The 23,080-nt window shown below is 41.3% G+C and overlaps 2 protein-coding genes across 2 annotated transcripts; one reads left to right on the top strand and one right to left on the bottom strand.

Moving 5' to 3' along the window:
• Nucleotides 1-15,531: 15,531 nt before the first annotated feature.
• Nucleotides 15,532-16,827, top strand: LOC104759664 (uncharacterized). Its single transcript, XM_087496500.1, has 6 exons — nt 15,532-15,666; nt 15,756-16,020; nt 16,207-16,300; nt 16,389-16,515; nt 16,611-16,678; nt 16,758-16,827. The coding sequence occupies exons 1-6, from the start codon at nt 15,532-15,534 to the stop codon at nt 16,825-16,827; spliced, it is 759 nt and encodes a 252-aa protein (XP_087352626.1).
• Nucleotides 16,828-17,048: 221 nt separating this feature from the next.
• Nucleotides 17,049-19,950, bottom strand: LOC147923629 (uncharacterized). The gene is made up of 6 exons (XM_087496499.1): nt 19,524-19,950; nt 19,048-19,460; nt 18,295-18,837; nt 17,966-18,181; nt 17,422-17,849; nt 17,049-17,103 (listed from the first exon to the last, which is right to left on the bottom strand). Exons 1-6 carry the CDS (start codon nt 19,948-19,950, stop codon nt 17,049-17,051), a joined length of 2,082 nt encoding a protein of 693 aa, XP_087352625.1.
• Nucleotides 19,951-23,080: the final 3,130 nt, after the last annotated feature.

Raw genomic sequence — 23,080 nt, 5'->3', positions numbered from 1 at the left:
CGATTCTCTAACGTTATAGACTTTATTTTTAGGTGCATGGTTGGTGCTTAGTTTCTCTCCATTTTAAGCACACTAACTTGTCCCTACTGGCAATCCTACGTACATTGGTAGTTAGAGGTAAGATATGATGAGCGAGGCAATTAAATTGTATTTGAAGTCAGCGAACCAAACTCATCCTAACAGACTGTTACTGATCATATGGACCACCTGCGTGAAAGTAATAAGTACAACCAGGAAGAATGTTTATTCGCTACTTAATTTATCGGGCCAATACCAGCTTCATAGACGTCCATCGCGAACGTCTTTCGGAAATTGTCAATATTGTTGTCGGTGATCTTCAAGCAATCAGTCATCTGTTTACCCATGCTCAACAGTTCTAAAAACTTCATAGTAAAAGGTCACAATCTCCCGTCCTCAAGTTTTGTCCTACTTGGCTAACCCTTTCAGCGGTAAACGGATCGAGAGGGTAATTGACATCGATAACCCTCTGAAGTAGGTACGGTGTCATCATAATCACCGGCTTGATCCGGGACATTGCAAGAGTTTCTCTGGCGGAGGTCATCAATGGATCGTAAATGGAAACATGTCTCATTTTAAGATTTATGCCCACTCCTACCCAATGCATACATTTTCAGTTCATTGGAGCATATATAACGTCAACATCTACAACCCACTTCAACCGTGTTTTGTAGTGCATCCATTCCCCATTGACGATGTCAATGAGTACTTTTTCCCACCTGAAATTCCGTTTTGCCGTGGACCTGTTGAATGCTTGGAACCTTCTTGTCAACTCGTAAAGAGAACAGAGTCCAAGATTACGGTCCTTTGTTTTATCATTTCTTCTCCGTATTTGTGCCACAACGTGAGGGCAATCATCTCCATGTGCTGCAGATGCAGTTAAACACAAACCGGTCGAATTTAAATCCAAGAACACACCTAAATCGTGTAGTTAAAGTGAAAAATATGTACCTGACTATGGACCCATTTTTGGCCCGATATAAGAGTAGAGAAGAATAGGTTATCTGCCTTGCGGAATCCGAAAATGTGGTGTACCCTGCGAAGTTTTGTAATTATGTATATACTCTATCAATGGTTGAACGTGACCAATTATGTCATCTGAGTAATATATACTACACTTACACATTATCTTGTTTTATCAACTCAGTGAATTTGGCGAATTTCCCATCATCAACATCTTCCATCGGGTCGTATAAACCAACCCTGCATTTATCACTATGGCTTCGGAAAGTTGATTCGCACGTATCTCCATCATCACTTCTTCTGCCCGTCCTGTTTCATCCACAACAATAACCGACCGCGGCACTAAAATATCTGGGTCACCGGGAATAAATTCCTCCCCTGGACTTTTATTTTCTACTTGACCTCTAGTTTCTTTACAGCCCTCTTCGATATCGCTTTCCTCGTGCATTGCTTGCTCTCCGTCCTAATATGATGTACGTACATCGAGTATTGTGACGTACACTAGACCATCTAAGTAGACACTATATATTTTACAAATTATAGAAATTAAAAAAAAAAGTTAGACACTTGCTAGTGGTTGATCGTCAACTGTAGTTTCTATTTGTACATGTCCATTAGTTTTGTTACAGCCCTCCTCGACATCGCTTTCCTTTTGTAGTGCTTGGACTTCGGCCTAATAAGATGTACGTACATAGATTCATACTTACGTACACTAATGTCACAAATAATCGAAATCAAAAAATTTAGACACTTGCCTCTTGTTGAGCGTCAACTGCAGTTTCATTTTCTACAGGTGTTTCGGTTTTGTTACAACCCTCATCTGACACGCCTTCCTGATGTCTTATGTTCCCTCTATTACTGTTAAACCACTCGACTTTTCCGCCTTCTTGATGCAGTTCTTCCCCATCCACCTATTCAAAATAATAAAACTTTTAAGATCTTGGTACAAAATACATTTTTACACGTTTAGATTGGAGGATATAAACAAATAACTGAATATATATGAAACCCACGGATGGTTATCCCTTTTATGGTTACTTCCTGACCTACCATTTTGTTACAATGCAGATCAGGTTCCATTTTAGTATTCAGCTGCATCAATATCTGTTCAATTAAACGTGGACAATGATTTATTACGAATATAGTGTTTTAATCTCCATTTCGTGTCAAATACTTACATTGGATACGGTTTTAGTTGGTGATAGCTCCACATCAATGTCCCCCGCGTCATAATCTTGGCGACACTCATTAACTCCATTGTCCGGGGATGGTTCGTTCATGCCACAGTCGTAATTATCGGTTACCCACATATTAATATGACTACGGGTTGTACCCTATAGTCAAATATATAAAGCGTATATGATAGGTGCATAAACAAAAACACCCACATTAATTTGATTGAGCCGCATTCTAAAGAGGATCTTGTTGTCCATTACCTGGCCTCTAACTGAAGAATCACCACTGACAGAGTGTTGACCATCTACGGCATCCTTCGAACCATTAGTATTCCGATCACCCTGTGCACACCAGGATAGCAACAAAATTTAATATATGTAAGTAGCGAAAAAATTACAACCCTTAAGCTATTTGTCATGTCAACCTTAGCAGTGTCAGCGCATCCCCTGTTTCTGACCTTCTCTCCCTTTTTTTTTATAACCATTACTGAACTCATTCTTCGAAACTTTTTCATAGCGATCCCTCTTCTTTTTTTTGTATACTTCTTCTCTGAAACTGTATGCGAAGCATAAGAAGGTTCCCCATATTCGTTTCTTTTAAGATCCAATAGTGCAGCTCTTATCTCCTTGCGGATCTCTGTACGTACGAAAACCTTCATGTTTGCCTGATTTTCCTTTATCAGTGCTTCTTGTTTCCTGTAGAACCGGCTTAGTTCCGCCGCATACCTTTCAAATTGATGACACCATAGACACGATGTGGCAAGTTACTCACGTCGAACGAAGAATATTGGTGGACGATCCAACTGCTCCACGGTTTGCCGAGAGAACCCGGTTGATACGGTTTCATTGACGAATTTTGAGTGAGTCGTTTTCACGATTAGTAGCTTTCACACACTTTAAATATATAACGGGCTATTAACGTAAGGTGTCTCTGTGGGTAGGGGTCATCACTTGCAATGTGTGGGTTATGATGAAATGGTCGATGATTTCGCCCGCAATTTTTGGCTATGCGGAGGCAAACCAGTTGTAGTCTTGCGATTTTGGAGGCCCAAGTTTAAGGATGGAGGTACGGATTAGGCAAACGTATTTAAAAAAATTCAATCACCTTTTAAATATAAGTTTGCTGCATAAAACTAATTTTGGTTACCCTTTTTCCTTATTTTTCCACACCGCAGGAGGGATGGAAGTGGTTAGTCAACCAGGTGTCTCTAAAGTAATATTTGAACCACCCTTCACTGAGGTTAGAGATTTCAAACTCCGGTTGGAATACTTCGACCAGCGCGAGCGGACTGACGACGATTCGTAGCCTATGTTTCCATTTGTCAATGTTGCTTACATTCCAAACTTCTAAACCACGTTGCGGAACTCTTTATATTATCTTCATTACCTACATCCCAACAATCTATCTTACGTGGATAGGAATAATTTGATGTAAAATGTTTGTGTGTATTACGCATGGTTAATTATATATTTTTATTTTTATTTGGTAAGCATCTTCCTAATACTGCCAACCTTTAATGTTAGACGTATGTGTACATTTGTGTACAAATGTTTATGTTTAATTTCAAGGGTTTGGTCGATAATAATAACACGACAACGTTTCAAACAGTCTTTTTTTAGACGATAAAAAAATGTGACTAAACCAAATATAACGTTTAAAACTTGATGTTAAACAATTAAACCACAACCCAAAGTACTACTAATAAAACGACCAAACTACTTGAAAAATAGGTCATTGTTGCTAGTATAACCAAAGTCGCAACAAACACATTGGTCAGTTTTAATTCCATAGTTAATCCATCACTCTTGTACGCAATCAACGCCTTCATCCTTTCCAACTCCATCTGATTTTCCTTGTGCATATTTAAGATGTTAGCAATCTCCTCTTTTTGTCCCTGAAGCGCTTCACGCATTTGATTCAAACTAGTTAACTTTAGAAGATCTTCCTTCACTGTTTTCAGTTCCTCCATCATAGCTTCATCCCACCATTTAAAAATGTGATAGTACCCATCCTGCATTTTTTTTTTTAATTTTTTAAACGAAAACCTCAAGTTATGCAAATAAATCTGATCTTTATTCAACCTTGGGGAAACTGTACATCACTTACCTCTCTATTTCTACAAGTGTAGTGGAGCCTCCCTGGTTTTGTCCTTGTAAAAGAAGGTTGTAGGTTTGGCCTTTCACCACAGTAACAAACAGCCAGGATCCCATACTCCGCATCGTCATACTCGACTGGACTCATGTTTGCCAAATCAGACATTAAGAACGAAACTGATAACGTAATTGAAGGAGGGAAAATAAAGAAAAGAGGAACGTTAAACTATTAACCGAATATCCAACTCTCTAAATCTAATCCAACATCTATGGCAGCGGCTCTCTCTGTTTCCCCCAAATCAGTTCAATGAACCCTAATTTCCCTGAATCTTATAAGATATCGATTATATTCGGTTAGCTTTTATAGAACATTCTGTTTTGTGTCGTTTTTTGTATTGTAAAACAACATGAACTTTTCCAAGTTGTGTCGTTTTCCAATAAATACAAACGGTGTCGTTAGCTTGATAGTCAGTGCCGGTCCTGACCTAAAGCCCGTAAAGCAAGGGCTTTAGGCTACATATTATATTAGCGATTTTAGGGGAATCAATATCAAAAACGGTGCGGTGGTACAGTGGTAGGATTGGCCTTTACTGTCCTTCAGTGTCACGAGTTTGAGACCTTGTATAGTTGTTTTTGTAACTTTTTTTTTCTAATGTTTGTTAATGGGCAAAATTGGTTGGACCGGCACTGTTGATAGTTTTGTGTGTTTGCCCGGTGAAACAAAGTACACGTCGTCTATACGGTGGGTTCAAAGCTAGGGAATTGCCATTTTAGACCCTTTTCGGAATATAAGGAGCAAAACGACATCTATTAGACATTTTCCGAATAAAAGGAGCAAAACAACCAAAACGGCAAATATTGGCATACACGTTAATTAACATCTTCATTACATAGTAATTTAATTATCTAATGAAACATACGTGGAATTGAAACGCAACACAGAAGTGAACCGACGATACACCTAAAGGATTTCACATATAGATTTAGCCACCCACCACACTCCGCAATTTACACAGATGATGTCATAATAATGTGTGTTGGTCGATAACATGCCCCATTTCAAACAACTATGCATGGCACAGTCCGGGATAGGGATCAACGAACTGGAGGGATATACAAAAGAATCTGTGTACGTTTTTTTACGCGCCGTCTTAAACATTCACAACCGTTGGAACAGATCTTCTCCGATAAGCCGTACTCCCTCTGATTGGAGTGGATAGTGATGTGCATCAAATTGGTGAAGAAAACGAACCGCCATCTGCTCGTCCCCATATAACATAGAGAAAATTCCACATGCAAGAGTGGACTCGGCTTATTCGGGAACGTTTTTTTTAGTAGTGCGATACCGCGCTGAATGTCTCGCTCCTCGGCAACGATCCTAGCCCCTCATTGTAGATTGTTATTCTGTTCCCTGCGTCTAAGCATTTTTTGAAAATACGCCTGTGAATCCCTTCTTCCTGGCGTTCACCATTTGGCTTCCTTGTCGTTTGAAATGAAGAAGGATGTTCACAGATGTGGTAGATGCTGGCAACCTTCAGAACTTCGGGGGCAAGCACCGTTTGCACTCCTCGCTGACCAGCCTTTAATAATGGGGCAAGGAACCACAACCCATCAATTACGAGATGCTGGGCTATTTTTATCAAGATCTCGTCTGGGAATTTGGCGAAAATCCTGGGAATTTATACTAGTTTCTATATGACGTCGTTTTAAATTAGCCTATTGTTAACTACTTAATTACGAAGGAACCCATTTTAGGTTTATGAGCTCTCATGCACGCCTACTCGAATAGAATTACTAAAACAAATAAGTAGTGCGAACCACGTGTCAGTTTCATGTTATCGGATTTCAAATTCATTATATTCGAATTCGTTAAATATCGGCTGTAACTAACCCATCAGCTAACCCTAAGCTTAGACTATGACATTTGTAGGTTCTCTGATGTGACAACTTCGAAGTGAGTCGTATTTATTGTTGCTTAGATATGATAGTTTTCTCATCATTATGTTTATTTGATGTGTATCCAGTTACGTAATTATCATCACTTCCTCTCAACGAGATCAATCCAAAGGGTTGCTATTCACTTGTTTTGATTGTACGATTACTTAAGCTTCTGTACGTAGACGACTACCACAATATATTATGACTCCCAACGTACATCAATTATGGTGAGGGGAATAAATTATCCTTCTGATCAAACAATACAACATTAAAGATTCTACTTATTATTAGGAGATAGTACAAGCATTCGGTCATTTCTTTTACTTTATAAATAGAAACTTAGTTCATTTTATTTGGACATTAAAAAAAGGATGTCATTTTATATCTTTAAATAAATTATTTTTGTGATATAGATTCTAATAATAACAATTTTAATATTCAAAATTCTACATATTATTTTCTATCTCAATTTCAATAATTATTAGAATATAAAATAAAAATGATAGAGTAAGTTTTAAAAATAAAACCATTGTACATAGTCTGACGAAATTAAACCAATATTTGAAATAGAAAACAACATTTCACTTCTATTTCTAGTCATTTTTTCATTCCTCGTTCCCCGGAAAGTCTGACGAATGGCTGCATTGTTTCTGTATGGGTTCCGGAGCTTTCTCCTTCCTGGGCAATTGTTTCAATTTTTGTCCCATCGTGTCCCATTACATTGTTAATGTGGTAATGTGCTGTAAACTCACTTCTATAAGTTAAAAAAATGTACATGTGAGACTGTGAACAGATATGTACATGCTTTCATCCCAATTATTAATATAATATCAACTTACATATGCTTGTGATGTCCAAGTCCTTCGAAATCTGCTCGAATGAAGATTCTAGAAGACGCTTTGGTGTTTACAAGACATGGTACGCCTACACACATTTACGTAATTGAGTTGCTAGACAAATTACATGTAAACCCTTCTATCATAATATCAATTTACTCTGACGTACCTTCATAACTCCCAACCTTAAAGAACCGGAAGACACAAAACACTGGTTCGGATTTGTGGAGAACATGACATCCCTTTGATTCCCAATCAGAGAGGAATTGATGGGCATAGAAGTCTGTGAGACGACATTTGACACTTTCATTCCTGCATTAACGCACAGTTGCTATCAAAGTTAAATCTATGAAGTTCAAATATATATATATATATATGTATATTACTATGTTTATAGCATAATAGGTTTTTAACCTGCCATTCAGGAGAGTGAAGACAACTTCAATACACCTGCCATCGTGACGTCTTCTTATGAAGTCCACATTTACGGATGCACCCACAAACATCTAGCGCGGGGAAAAAAAAATTCTAGATGTAACGTTTATTTTGTACTTTTGCAAATGATACACTTAAAACCACGTTCTAAACTGACCAAACGACCACTAAATGAATCTCAGCAACCATTGCAAGTTCATAATTTCACGGACATTAATATATACATATTAAAGAAATTATAGATAAAACATACCGAAAGATACGGGATGAGTAACTCTGCCACTAGTTATATCATCGATATCCTCGAAGCGAAAGTAATTTTTGTGATTCAAAGGTTGGATCACATCCATGGTTGACTCATGCGTAAACTTGATTTGGTATGGGTGATGAGTATTCCTCTCCTTGAGAGTTGGATTTATTAATTTAAACTCCCGAATATGATACCAGGTACCGATTTCAGGGTTCGGCGGGATATTTGGGTATTCACCCTGTAGAAACGCCACTTCGATTGTGGAACCGTTCATAACAGATAAATTGTTATACATCAAAAACTGTTGGATTTAGCGAAATAAGAAAGACTTGTTTAACTAACCTCTTCATCCACAAGTAGGAGAACCCGTTTTACAAAGCATTGGCGAATCAACCAAGCGTTCAACACCTTGGCATGGATACACCAACACCAATTCCTTCTCTCGCGGTCCAGTTCAGCAATACGATCGGTTCTGAAGCTCATGGTGATCTCAGATTTTGGATCTCTCTTACTTTAAACCGTGTTAGGAAAGACGAAGGTTGAGAGCAATTTAAATATTTACGGAGAGCGACACCTGGAAACGATGTGGCTTTTCAACTTTCAATTTGTGACGGTCCTTCGGGACAGATGGTCTTTGTGACGGTCCTTCGGGACAGACGGTCTTTGTGACGGTCCTTTGGGGACGAGTGGCCTTGGTGGCGGTCCTTTTTAGGACATTTTGTTTGGCCTTGGTGGCGGTCCTCGTGAGGACATTTTTGTTGGCCTTTGTGGCGGCCCTTGTGGCGTATATATGATCCTTGTGTGGTCATGAGGTATCCCAGTGAGGGGATATGTGGTTGGTAGGACATTGAGATGTTTTTACGCGAGCCACGGGAAGGAAACCTGGATAGGGATAGGACTCAGACGTGTTCAGAATTGTTTGCTCGCGACTCTTGGGGGACTTAGGTTCCCTAGTACTGCCATATTCAGAGACTTTGTGGCTCGGGAGTATGGTTGGTATATCGACTCCGGATGACGATCCGGGGGCGCGTTGTAGGGTGGCAACCCGAGAGACGAGTTGGATTTTCCTTATATCATTTGGCATGCAGACTTAGGTCTGATGAGGAGCCAATAAAAACTCAAGGTTTAGGCCTATGAGTAAAGGGAAGTCCAAAAAGTCAAGAGCAAATGACGCCTGGAGCGTGAGTCTATCGCCTAGAGGTGACCTTCTGTAGATCGGTCGGAGGAGTGCGGGCCGTGGAGACGGTTGCACGGGAGTCCTTGGCTGATGGTTATTCGAGATTCGAGGACGAATCTAGATTGGTGGGGGAGAATTGTAACACCCGCAAACCAATTTTTGGTATTTTGGTAAGGATGTCGATCGACACCACAGGGGGAGTGTCGATCGACACTAGTTGTGGCTGGTTTGGTCGGTTCAATTTTAATTGCCCGGTTTGCGTGGTTGGTTTAGGGAATCCCTAAATCAAGTTTTTAGAGGTAGAAAACGACCTAGGGTCGTGTTATTTGGGGTTAGTCGCCGTTTTTGAGAGAGAAACAAAAGAGAGAGTGTTCTTGAGCTTTTGGGAAGAGATTGAGAGATTCCTTGCTGTTCTTGGGAGATCTAAGGCTGGGGAGGTGTTAGAAGCTTGCTAGGAGTGAGGGAATTCGTTCTTGTTGGTCAGAATCTTCTTGGAAGAGGTGAGTGCATGACCATGGCTTATCTAAGCTAAGATCTCTAGATTCTATGTGATTTGGTGCTTATGTGGTTGTTTCTTTGAGTTCTCTATGTTATTTCGTTGCTGTCTGGGCTGGGTTTGGCTTCTGGGAGTGCAAGGAGCGGATTGGAGAAGCTTGGAGGCGAGATTCGGAGTTTCTGATCGAGGGAAATCGCTGCTCGGCATCGGTGTTGGTCGACACCAGTTGGGGTGTCGGTCGACACCAACGCGAGGACGGCTCGGGACTTTAGCGAGTGTCGAATGATGCCATGTGGAGGTGTCGGTGGATGCAAACTAGGGTTTTCGGGAGTGTCGGGCAGGGTGTCGGTCGACACCAGTTTGGTGTCGGTCGACACCAGATAGTCAGTGTCGATCGACACCATCTGGTGTCGGTCGACACCCCTTGTTCAGTTACGATGGACGTTGCATGCTATGTATATTGCCTGGTTTGTTTTATTGATTGTTGTTTGTGGCATGTAGAGATCTTATTGCTTGTGTGTATAGCCCAGTAGATGGGAGGATTGCCTCACTGAGTGTTTATCAAATACTCATGCATCTCAATTTGTGTTTGTGGTGCAGGTAAAGGCAAAGTGTGATCGTGGAATCAAAGGCAATGAAGAGGAGGATGTTCTAGGGACTTGATTGTATGGTTATCTGGCATTGTTAGGTTGCTAGAATTGAGTCTTAGAGCATTGTTAGGATTGCTGGTTGTTTGATTTATGCTGTTTGGGATTAATGCTGGATATTACTTATTTGGTTATTGGATATTGTTTTATTGGATATTTATTGGTATGTGGTTCCGCTGTTGGATTGTGAATGTGGTTAGGTGGCTAGTGGGTATGGGACCACTAGTTGTAGTTATTTAATTATATTATTATTTATTATTTATTTATTAAAAAAAAAAGGGGTCGGTTGTTTCAGATAGAATATCGATCACCTCCACAATTCTCTCCCTTCTTGACATAGGTTCTTCGGACCAAAAGTCTCCATTACCTTCATCCCTTTCTCTCTCGGCCTCCGGCACTATGGGTTCAATCTCAATTTCATCCTCTCTCTCCGGTACAGCGACTTTCCCATCGTCCTCGTTAGTTCTCTCTGGTGAGCGCGTCTCATCCAGCATAAATAGGATTCTCGTAACCGCCTCGGGTCTCTCCTCCCCAGGCTGTTCCGCACCGCTAGTGCCTCCGGTCTCGGGTACCACTCCTGCACTACTAGCATTGCCTCCTTCCTCCGGCACATACCCATCTGTCAAGAAATTTAGAATCTTCTCGACTGTCTCCGGGTACTCCCTCAAGTGCTCCTCGGGACTAACATCGTCGGACTGATCTTCCACAAGATCCAACAGCAACTTCTGTAATCTTTTGGCGAGCTCCACCTCCGCCTCTCCATGATCTCTAACAGGTAGAGTTTCAAACTTGCCTTGCGCGTCCATTCGAACTTGAAGACGGCTCGGCTCTCCAATTTCCAACCCAACAGTCTGATCCTCCCGATCAGTTTCCACTTCCCCCGTTTCATCTAAACACTCGGATGGATCGGTCTCGACAGACCAACTGGTGTCGGCCGCATCGAACACCCCGTCCTCATCCCAATCATTCAAATCATTTGGTCCTTGACCACTATCGGACTTGTCGACAAATACCCATTGTGATGCCCACAATCCTCATGCCTCGGCCCCTCATCCCCTGAACCGTCTCCGCAACCTGAATCACCTGAATACATTCTTAAACCCGCAAGAAACAAGGTCAGATGCTTAGTTCATTCTAAGGTTCCACTTAGACTAGACAAGCAAACGACCGGATAAAATTTCATGCTCTTGCGACACATTACTCAATAAAACATTGAAATGCACAAGTGCTCGCGGGTTCGAAAACACCGCTCTGATACCACCGTTGTAACGCCCCCGAACCGTACTATGACCACGAAGCCCATTGGACAGCCACGGGACGCCACTTGCGGAATTGCACCAAGGTGATCCGGTCGAGGGACGGAAGCTGCAGACTTTCCGACTGGTCCTCCCTAGCACAATCCCACCCGCAACCGAGGTTACTTAGGCTTTTCAACCCTTGCGGCCTGGTGCGTTGTGTTGGCCCAGACAAGGCCGTGTACCATTTGCAACTTGCCATGCTTTCCTGAAAACCGAATATATTACTTTAATAAAATATTTCATCGAAAATATATCATCAAAGCAATATATATAGATAGTCGGAAAACTTTACACTTATTCGTTTAAGAAAATATAGGGTTTTACAAGAAACACAAGAAAACCCTATCCGGTACCCTAACGTTTGCTCCGGCTCTAGACTCACTTAGGCTTCCCTGCAAAACCACAACAAATGAGACATGAGTAATCTAAGATTACTCAGTGAGTCTGGGTACCCCTTCTATCCTAAACAGGATACTACTCTCCCCAAGCCGACTACCCGGCAATCAAAGAAAGCTAGCAAGCCACAACAGCTAGCAAACTACATCAAAGCAACGCAACAGAAGCCATAGCGGAAGCTTTCAGCTTACAACCAACATCCATGCAAGAGAGGTTAGATCACCGCGATCTATCTCATACGGTCTCAACTCGCCACCTTAGGCAGAAACAACTTTAAGGGAACAAAAGAAATCAATTGAGTCGTAGACTCGTATCTCCCCACACGCAATTGACTAAGACGTCTTAACACCAGACTCTTAGACATCACACAACAACATGCAAAGACGACTAGACATAAACAAGGGACACTTGAATACTCTAGACTCTTTACACCTAGGGCCCTTCGATAATCTGTTCCGTTCCAAAACTTCCCATGCCGAGACCACAAAGTTCTCCGGCATGAACCCATCAATAGCTACATCGTCATGTAGCGGTTACGCTGGTAGCTAGCCAGCCGTAACATGGTTCCCGCGTGAGTGGTCGTTGGGAACTCACGCGTGACCTACACTTTCGGAAACAGAAATATCGACACACTAACCTAGCCAAGACTCGAGAAACAAATTCAAGAGGCTAGGCTACATCCACACACACCACCATAAATTCAAGCGATGATTCATCAAGCTCGTTAGCATGAAATCACGCGAGAAAATCAACATGCAATAATCAACAAGAAGCTGGAAAATAAACCAAGCAACTTAAGATTATTCTTCATGCATGCAAACAATATAATCAACTTAAGCAAATCAATGCAACAAGTTCTATATGCATGCAACCGTTTATACTCAAACCACTCAAATCCTTAAGTCCACTTTACGCATGTAGGTCCAGTTGCTTTAACCACTTAAATCCCTTAAGTCCAATTCATGAATGTAAGCTAACCGCTTAATCATTTAAGTCTCTTAAGACCAAAATTTGCATGCAAGTCCAACCGCTTCAACCACTCAAACCCTTAAGTTCAAATCATGCATGCGACCATCTTCAACCAATATTATGCCTTAAAATGCATAATACTTCACTCGCTAAGTCAGGTATGAACCCGATCTTTAAACAAGACTTATCAGTTTCAAAACCCTCTAGGTTCAATCATGCATGCAACTCTTAAACCAAATTTTAAGAGTTTTACTTCGTACTTCACCCACTTTCTTCTTTAACCGCATATCAAGTGAATCCCCCTTATTCACCATGCAAATTACCTCATTCTCGCATGCATGCAACAAACTTTAACCACAACCACATGCAACGACTCTACATGCTTACCACAGTCCCACCTTTACGCGTCGATGATGATTACCCGGACTTCACTGCACCACTCGATCAGACAATCTCCGCGTCAACAGCTTCCCGCCTCTTGACCGTTCTCGTACCACCAACTCTTCTTCGATCTCGCTCTCGATCACTCTTGATCTTTCTCTCAATAACTCTCTTGATTCCTCTTGATTTTTTTTTAGGTGAGAAAGGGAGCTTAAGGACTTAAGAAAATTTGGGAAATGAGAGAAAATGAGAGAATGAGATCCCACACCCTCTATTTATAGGCTCAAACTCTCCTCTCTTCCCTTAGTGCTTCTTGACAAATGGCGCTCTCCCCCCTTGCATGTCGAGCGTGCGTCTCACTCCCAATCAAGGATCGCCAAAAATCTCACTAACTCTCTTCTATTAGTGCATGTAAACCCTTCCATTAGTGCATGTTGCTTAATGGCACATTAGGGTTAGCTCTTGGCCAATAGGATTCCACCATAATACTTAATCTCCTTGATTAGGTTAATCCTCCACTCACTTCCTTAATCTCCTTGAATTTTTAATTCTTCCCACTAACTTCACCTTGATTAATGTAATCTCCCACTTTCCTCAATTCTCATTGGTCGAAATTTTGAGGAAAGAGTAATTTCCTCACAATTACTCAATCCCTCGTCCAGCACCTTGGACATTCTCTCTGGGAGTTCTCGACTCATTCAGGTCATTTTCTCGACCGTTCGGACACTCCGCTCGGCAACACTCGGCAACTCTCGGGCAATTCGGACAGTACGCCTCGGCGATACGTCTCGGGCAACTTCGACTACGCATCTCGGATGTCTCGACAATTTCTTGGGTCATCGGCAGATTCCCTCGAGCTCTCGACAATTTTCTCGAGTACTCGGCAACTCCCTCGAGCTCTCGACAACTTTCTCGGGTCTTCTCGACGGATTCCCTCGACGAGTTTTCTCGACCTTCTTAACGGATTTCTTCGACCAATTTTCTCGACCTTCCCGACAAGTTTTCTCGACCAATTTTCTTGACCTTCCCGACAAGTTTTCTCGACCACTTGTCTCGGTAAATTTTAGGGTCTCGACCGTGCGTCCGGTACTTCTGTCTTGGCTCGGCCATTCTCCGACTCACCAATATTCCTTCGGACTTCCTTGGGTCATTCACCTTTATTTTCCTTCTTCTTCTTTCTTAGGTCTTTTCCGTCCCATTTCCTCGACCTTTTTGTTTTAAAATTTCTACTCTTGGTGAGGGTCATTACATTGACGCTGGGAACAAGAAGGCAATCTATTACGAAGGTCTCCGGGTTGTTGCCGAGGAAAGCGACATTGAGGGAGGTATTGCACTTCTAACTCGTAACGTACCCGCAGAAGATGATGCCACACTAGCATGTGGGTTTTTTCTATGTTACATGGGAACCTCGACATGGCGGGTCATTATCTTTACCTGTTTTTTGCATACCACTACCATCTAAATACAACTCAAACAAGGATTTTGGGCAGGGAGTTGTTCATGTTGCTGGGTAGATATCAGACGGCGCGAGAAAACATGTACAAGGATACATTCGTCTATCTGATTGCCCCTTTGATCCCTTCTCCGGAATGTGCTAAATTGTGTTTATTGGAGCATGGTTTGTACTCTCTCAAGTATCGAGACTATGACATGGTGTGCAACAATTGCGGCCTTTGGTGGTTGGCGAAATCTATATCCGAGATCCTTTAGTTATATTATCTCTTTAGATGTTTCGCCCTAAACATTTCATCTAAATGTCTTCTGTTATAAACGCCGTACTAATATCTACGTCATAGGGTGTACGCGCATTGAATCCGGCCTTTTGTTTCCATGGTTCTCTTCTAGTTATTTTTCCATGGTTTTTTAATCATGGTTTTCTCTTCTAGTTATCCTTTCCTTTTTTACTGTTATATCTTGCAAAACAACTATACACAATTGATATATCTGCCTATTGTGTATGTACAAAAAAGTGTGTTTGGGTACATGGCTGCTTACGTTTGGTACGAGTAATGTATTGTTTTGTTACAACTGTGCATTCGGTTGGTGAAGTCGGATGTGTACACATCCCTATGATACATAGGTATCGGGCCTCAATTTTAGTAAGCCCATTCGGTAAGGATTTTTTGGTTATTTTCTTAATAATAAGGCCTCAATTTAAGAGTTAGTTTCTTTTGAAAGGCCTCATTTTAAAAATTTTTTTTCAGATAAGGATTCGTTTTAAAAATTGCTTTGAGTTGAGGCCCCATTTAAAAATTAAAAAATTACATTGGACTTACTGAGAAAAAAACAATTTAAAAGAAAGCAAAGAGTCGCGCTTATTAGAGAAGGAGAGAGAGAGAGACTCGCTAGTAAGACACAACTACCAGTGGTGACGCTTTGTTTTATTTAAGTAGCATCTCCCTGTCTCCTTTCCAAACCCAGTGGAAAAACTATTAACTGGAAATTATCAGAGAAAACCATGGAGTTTAGAGTTGATGCCATCGCTGATCTTAGACCAGGAAGAACGAATTGGTGTATCCAAGCGAAGGTCTTGAATTCGTGGTTTGTTACTGAGTTCTTTCAAAAGCGGGTTCTGCTCCTTGCTGATACACAGGTTAGTCCATTTTACTTTGTAAAATTTTTGCACGAGGTTCTTTCTTAACCTACCAGTTGCCTTAAACACAATTGATATGCAATTTATAGGGTAACACAATCGAGGTGGCGTTTTTACCAGAGACCTACAAGAAAATGAGAAAGTATATCTATGATGGTGATTGGTATGAAATTAGGATTTTCAAGGTCATCCAGCCAACACTTAGGGAGAGGAATACACATCATCCTTTCCAAATCAAATTTACTGATGAGTCGACGATGGGCCTGTTCTCACCGGTGAATCAAAAACACTACTTCCGTTTCGAGGATTTGGATGATATATCTCGAGGGAGAATTACCCATCCCATATCATTCGGTACGCTTATCTTCAATTTTCAATTACACAAATCGTTTGAAACAACGTTAAAAAACGTTTGCAAATCAATATATTTGTGATTATCACTAGTTTTTAGGCCTGATACTAAATAAATAGGTTAGTAGACAATTTCATATCAAAATACATAGGTCGTAACGTTTAAAGTATGTGTCTACCCCGAATCAGATGTCTGTGGGTGTGTAGTTGGGGTGGAAGACAGAAGATTGCTCGAGGGGGCAAATGCGGCCAATGAAGTTGTCCTCACCCTACTGAATGGGAGGTAAAGGAGATTTGTGCTACCTTTTCAATACATTTACATTTAAAGTTTTTTCCTATTCCCGTTCTATGTTAACATGGGAAAATTGTAGGAATGAAACCCTCAAGTGTCGTGCCCTAGATGATTATGCTGCTCGCTTCATAAATGCTTGGGAAGCACTCGGGTGTCATCTTACTTTTACATCCGAACCCGTCTTTTGTATTTTGCGGTTCTGGAAGGTTGGAAGCTACGAAGGTATGTTCGATTTGATAGATCAGATAAGGAAACTAGCCTTGTGAAACCATATACATCTAATTTTGTAAATGTTCTGTAGGTGCTCCTTGCCTCTTCGCAAATCTATATAAAACCAGATTTCGAGGGAATGGAACATCACAAGGCGATGTCAGCTGTTTGTTTTCCTATTAAAATATCTAATTGTATATACTGTAAAACGTTAATACACTTTCTATATTTACCGCAGATCTGAAAACGCTGGACATTACTATATAGAACATATAATGGAGCACGTAGGGGAGAATGCAGTACCTTGAGAAGAAAGGAACTAGATGGGCGAAAGGGAGGGCTTAGGGAGTTTAGCATATTTAAAGAACTGCCACAGATTTATGCAATTTATTAACTTTTTTTTTCCCCGGTGTGTTTGTACTTTTGAGTGAACCCAATGTTACGCTGATTCTGGATAATATATGGTTATGTTTTGTCAACAAAATATAAAATTTAGTACTCTGTAATATATGTACGTACATAACAATAGTTATCTACGATAAGTGTACATGTCAACACTATCCTTCCATCGCATTATGTCCTCTCTAATGGACCATATAAAGTACACAAACAGATATATTTCGCTTTTCTAAGCTTCTTATTCAAACAAAAACCCGTTTGCTTCATATTTCTAAAAAGCCCACACGAGTAATAGGCCCAACTAGGACAGCCGGGGACAATTTCTCCAACAATTATAGTTAAACAGCAATGTGGGCTTAGAAATTAAAAAGGTCCATCATTACAAAAAGCTATGTTGGCACTTAGGAAAAAAGAGTATTATCCTCACGCCAAGAAAAGATAACACATCTATTGTCGCCCATGCACTACGTATTAGCTGGACATATTGTACGGTTGTGGCCAACCTGTTGCACTGAGAACAAGCATGCTGTTTGCGGGGCCGCTTCGTCTCCAACGCAACCTCGACAAAAGACTTCATCTTCGACATCTTTGGCCTTCCTGGAGGATTCCTAACAAAAGGCGGTTTACATCTGGACGGTGTAATATTAGTAGGAACGATGCAGGATGTATCTATCGGCATTATCGCCTCCGCATACCCACTGTAGAGGCTGTCTCTGCGGAAGTATGGATGGTGCTGGTTTATAACTGATACGTTGGCCGTATATGCGGCTGTGATAGCATGTATGCATGGCATCCTCTCTAGATCAAAACGCCTACATGAACACCTCTTATACCTTAGATTGACAACATGCGTTGAGGTACCACCATTTACTTCAAATCGATCTTCATCAATTTCTTGAACCTTTAGACGCCTTGAATGTCCAATATGTGCCTATGAGTAAATGAAAGCGTAAGTTCATATAACTAAAACAACACAACATATCCACTAACATTTTCCAGGCCTTTCGTTAACATATATATCGATGGATATGTTAATGAATGTCACACCTGTAACAGGTTCTCCACTTCTTTGGTGAGTAAAGTTGGCATTGCGGCAGCTTGTTTTCTCCTTGTAGCAAACCAACATGTCAACATATTCCGAACATCTTCTAATAATTCTACAATGGGATAGGCTCTCGCAGGATTCAGTACTTTGTTTAGCGATTCTGCAATGTTGCTCGTGGTGAAGTTGTACCTATCACCAGGAAAGTGCGCCCTGCTCCACTAGGTTACATCTGCATGCACCAAGTAAGCATGCAGTTGCGGATTCGCTTCTTGGATTTGCTGGAAGATTTATTCGAAATCAACTACACGGTATGCTGCAGCTGCTTTTTTACCAGCCGGAATGTTTCGCTCCCACTAAATCTCAGGATAATATTCTTGTGAAGATGATAAGTGCAGATTCCTCGACTTGCCAGGGGGTACACTTTAGCGATAGCTTTACCAATAGATTTATGCCGGTCAGATATCAGTGCAAGCTCTTCATCATCAGGAATTACACTACTTAATTGAGTAAAGAACCATTCCCACGACACGTCGTTCTCTGTATCAACAACCGCATACGCCAGAGGGAAAATATTAAAATTCCCATCTTGTGTTGTCGCTATCAGAAGAGTCCCTTTGAATTCACCTTTCAAAAAGGTTCCATCTACAACTACAACTTTCCGCATATACCTGAAACCCTTAATGCATCCAGCAATCGCAATGAAAACATACTTGAATCGGTCTTCTGCATCAACGACCAGTCTAGTAAGGGTCCCCGGATTAGAGGACCTCAGCCTGTATAAATATGCAGGTAATTCAGCGTATCCACTTTCAGATGTACCCCTAACATACTCCCGCGCCTTTATAAGTGTACGATGTGCCTTCCAGTAGCCAAGCTATTATATGAAAATGGTTAGTAAAAGACATCAGCACTAAACAATATCAACAAGATCGAATTATATATATGTGCAGTGCAGGCCATAAAATCAACTAATTTCTGACAAACCCAACAAACTTAAGCTACGATCTGTTTGTACACCCTATAGACCATCACATACACAGAGCCAACCATAAAACAAACATATTAAAGTATTCCAGTAGCCAACCTGTACACCATATCGTAGGTTGAGCCCATCCCCAACAAGATTTGGCACAACAGAACCTGCAACACCACCAACATAATCCTTGTATAATTGAGCTAGGATTGGTGGTTTATCATTACGACTACGGCCATATCGTTCCGTAACAGAGCAAGTATGTTCACGACAATATTTGCGAATATGAAACACCGGCGAATCACCCATGGTTGAAGCCCGTATTCTCCATTTACAACCTTTTACCCAACACTCAACGATTAACAAAATGGGCGTTGAATATCGTACATTGTAATCATATTTATCTAATACACTCAGCACCCTCAACTGTGCCACCAACGTTTCTTTGCTATCAAACTTATCCCCCACAGCAATATCACCACCTCCGTTTTCTATTTTGCGAACCTCCTTCTCAATTGGATCAGCTGCAGAGTTAGTCTTGCGGGTACGTTAATTTGATTCTGTGTTACACACATTTTCCTCTATACAAGACCCACCCCCAGGTCCGTCGTCCAATGATTCCTCTGCTTCATCCGGGGCGAAGTTGGAGTACAGCAGATAGTCTTCATCCCCTGAACTTGCACCATCGCTGTCGTCACAGTAATCAAATCTACTGTTGTCCTCGTCATCTGCTTCATCTTCATCTACATCATTTCCTACATTATCTTCACCGTCTTCCTTCCGACTCTCGTACTCATCATCTTTCTGTCCCATTTCCTCTACCACGCCTACGAAATCATCTACAACGACTTGAGGGGTCTTGGGTGTTGGTTCTGGGGTTTTCGGTTTAACTTCCTCGAACAAGGTTTCACCAGATTTAACTTCGATCTCAACGCATAGCCGGATGAGTTCACTCCTATGCTGTTTGAGAAAGTTTTGAAACTGCCGACCATTCGAAACAATCACCGGTGGCATATAACATCCGCTTTTTTATATCTATCTAACATATAGCTCAACTTTATGGCGGAAGTTCTTTCACATAAACCAAAGTCATCGTACACCATAGCAGTAAAGTCTTCAAACTTTGTTTCTTTATCGGCAACTATAATCCTGCACCCTTTCCTAGTATCAACATCAAACAACCATCACTTTTTGTCTACCCTCCACCTCCCACACGCCAAAACGATATCTTGCTCTTCCATGGATGAACCGAGAGGAAAGATTTACGAAACTGAGTAGGAAAAAGACGTTTGCTCCGGCCGACAAACAGAACACGATTGATGAATCTGCTACAAACTTTATTACATGAACACCATAGATCGAAAGAACAGGAAAGGTGTTTAGATCTTCTTCCAATAAGTCTATCGCAACGCTAGACTGTCTTTGCCAGCTCAAACAAATTCGTGTTATTCTGGTAAGACTTTACAGCTGTCAATCTTGCTTACTAAATCTACCACGTACAAGAAGCCTACCACAACACTACGAATACTATTTCAAAAAACAAACAAAGTATACCAAAAATATCTGTAAGGAGAGAAGGCTGTCGCATAAATCTGTCGCAACAGGCCATTAGTCTACCATAAATATCTTCCCACCCTTTTACGTTTGCCGCTACACGCGCTAAAAACAAAAGTCTATCATCAAAGAGAAATTCCTCTACCAACTTAATCTAACGAATCGATTTCATATACGTCGACCGATAAGTGTACCAACACTACAACTAAGTGTACCATCTACGTCGACGGTAAAGTGTACCAGTACTACAACTAAGTGTACCAAAAATATCTGACGTACACCTTTAATCAGTCCACGAGTATAAATCGACCATCAAAGGATCGGTAGACTTAGTCCCAACTTCCAATGTTTTTTTTATTTTACTAATGGCATTAGCCGTAATTACATTTTTTCCCAACACTGGTTTCAGGGGTATCAAGGGTACATAGTTTATTCTAGTAATTACCAACAATTGTGTGTTACTTTTGTAAAAAGGAAGCTTTTATGTAATATTCTAGTAACTCTCCCTTCTTATTATATTGTCTCTCTTTTTTTGTACCCTAATCTTATGTTTTCTTAGATTCTTGATCTCTTTGTTATTATCTTATGTTTTTTTCTGGGATGGTCTTGCACATACTGTTATTTGTTAATATGTTCTGATTCTCGTTCTGGTCGCGTCCTCGACGTAATCACGAACGAGGTTGAGTGGAGATTCCCTTTGATGGTCGTCTTTATTGGCTCAACTTGTTTGAACAAGCCTTCGCCGGTTGTGGAGTTGAACACGCGGCCTGACTCTTCCTTGGTCTCGCCTAGAGAGTTGTCACGCCTTCCGAAAGAAGGCTTTTGCAACACGTCCTGCTCCGAGGGTGGTGGCTGAACGTCAAGTCGGCCTTGGTCAGAAACGATGATGACTTGGTCTTGGTCCGCGTGATGGTAGATGCTAGCTCCTCCGAGTGCATGTGATTGGTGTCATGAAGTCTGTCTCCGCATGGGCATACTAGAAGACCAGGTAGGAGCGCTTCGGTTGCGGCCTTGGTGATCACACGAGCTCCTCTCGATCTTTTGATGGGTTGTTGTCGATTCAATCCGGTCAAGTCTGTCATTGAGATCTCAAAGCGTGTGTTGGAGCGAGTTCAACGCGTCTTCGGTGCTGGGTGGCTTGGGGATAGGCTCCTTGATCCTTGCGGTTCGTTGCCTTGGCTTCTTGTGGTTCATCACCCAGTCTTCACTATCGGAGTCGTCATAGAGCCTCACCCTTGGCTCATCAACACGAGTAGCTCGTGACATCAAAGGCCAATAACAGTCTGGCGATCCATGTTCGAATTCTTCTCGTTCCGTCTCCTCGCCACATCCTTCCTCGGACCAATGTTCATCTCCGGTGGCCTCTTGCTCCGGTTCCAGGCCGAGATCTTCATCACACCACAATTCAACCTCGGATTCATTTCCATCAAACTCCATGCTAGTTCAATGTAGGATCAAGCGTTGCGTGTTGTTCGCGGTTTTGGAAACGGCTTCGGGACGAGGCGTGGTTGATGGTACGGATGGCTGTTGGAAGTCGTTGGAGGTACGGTCGGCTTGGTCGGACGGTTGACGGTGGCAAGGCAGAACGACCAGCGATGGTTGGAGGCTGATTGTTGATGCGGCTACACGATCCAATTTGACTCTCGAACGGAGACGTGACGTGAGGTTGGTGCGTACGGCCTTTGGTGAGGTGTAGCTCCTTTATGCGGCTTGGGCTTCAAGTTAACCTCGCAAGACAAAAAGTATAATACAAGACGCGTGAGTATCACGATTCAAGGATCACACACCAGATTTTGTCTTGTCGCCAATGGTTGATGACAGCACACCAATTCAAACCTAAGACTATCAAAGCAAAAGCAAAAGCAAAAGCAAAAGCACAAAAAGACAAAAATTGCTTTAAGACCAAAAGAAAAACACAAATCCTAAAAAAACTCTAGTACATTTTCAAACAAAATGCAAACAAAGATGAACAAAGGTGCAATAAAGGTGAACAATGATGCAACAAAGATGAACAATGATGCAAGCTAACAACCTAGATAAAAGAAAACAAACCCACACATGCACAAATTAAACCAAATGACGAGATGGAACAAACTAACAAGATGATGCAAACAACCTAAAGAATACCTTAAACAAGAGACACAACTCTATCTACTAAAGCCAAAAAGCAAAAGAGCATCCAATGGTTGGATGGCAAAGATACTATAAGCCAAGGTGACAACTCACCCATGGACCACAAGGTGCATAGGGAGCTATCCACGTCCATATTTTTGTGGTCTTGACCAAAAGCACTTTAGAGGTGGCTAACCTCTCACCACACAAGAAACTAATCCTAAACCACACAAGAAATTCAACACGGTTTTGACCAATTTTGAATTTCAAAAGACTTGGCTAAAAATTAAAGAGGAAAGAGCAAGTGGTAGTAACCAAATGTCTTTAACCTTTTATAATTACCAACGAAAAAGATAAAAACACACTAAAGCAACAAAAGCAAAGCACAAGCGAATCTAACACCCTATAACAACAAAACAAAAAGCAACTCAACCTTTAAAAGATCTAGACAAAACAAACCAAGAACACTCAAGAACAA

This window comes from Camelina sativa, chromosome 17 (assembly GCF_030686135.1).
Source record: "Camelina sativa cultivar CO46 ecotype springtype chromosome 17, ASM3068613v1".
NCBI lineage: Eukaryota > Viridiplantae > Streptophyta > Magnoliopsida > Brassicales > Brassicaceae > Camelina > Camelina sativa.
This window is presented reverse-complemented; position numbering and strand designations above follow the sequence as displayed.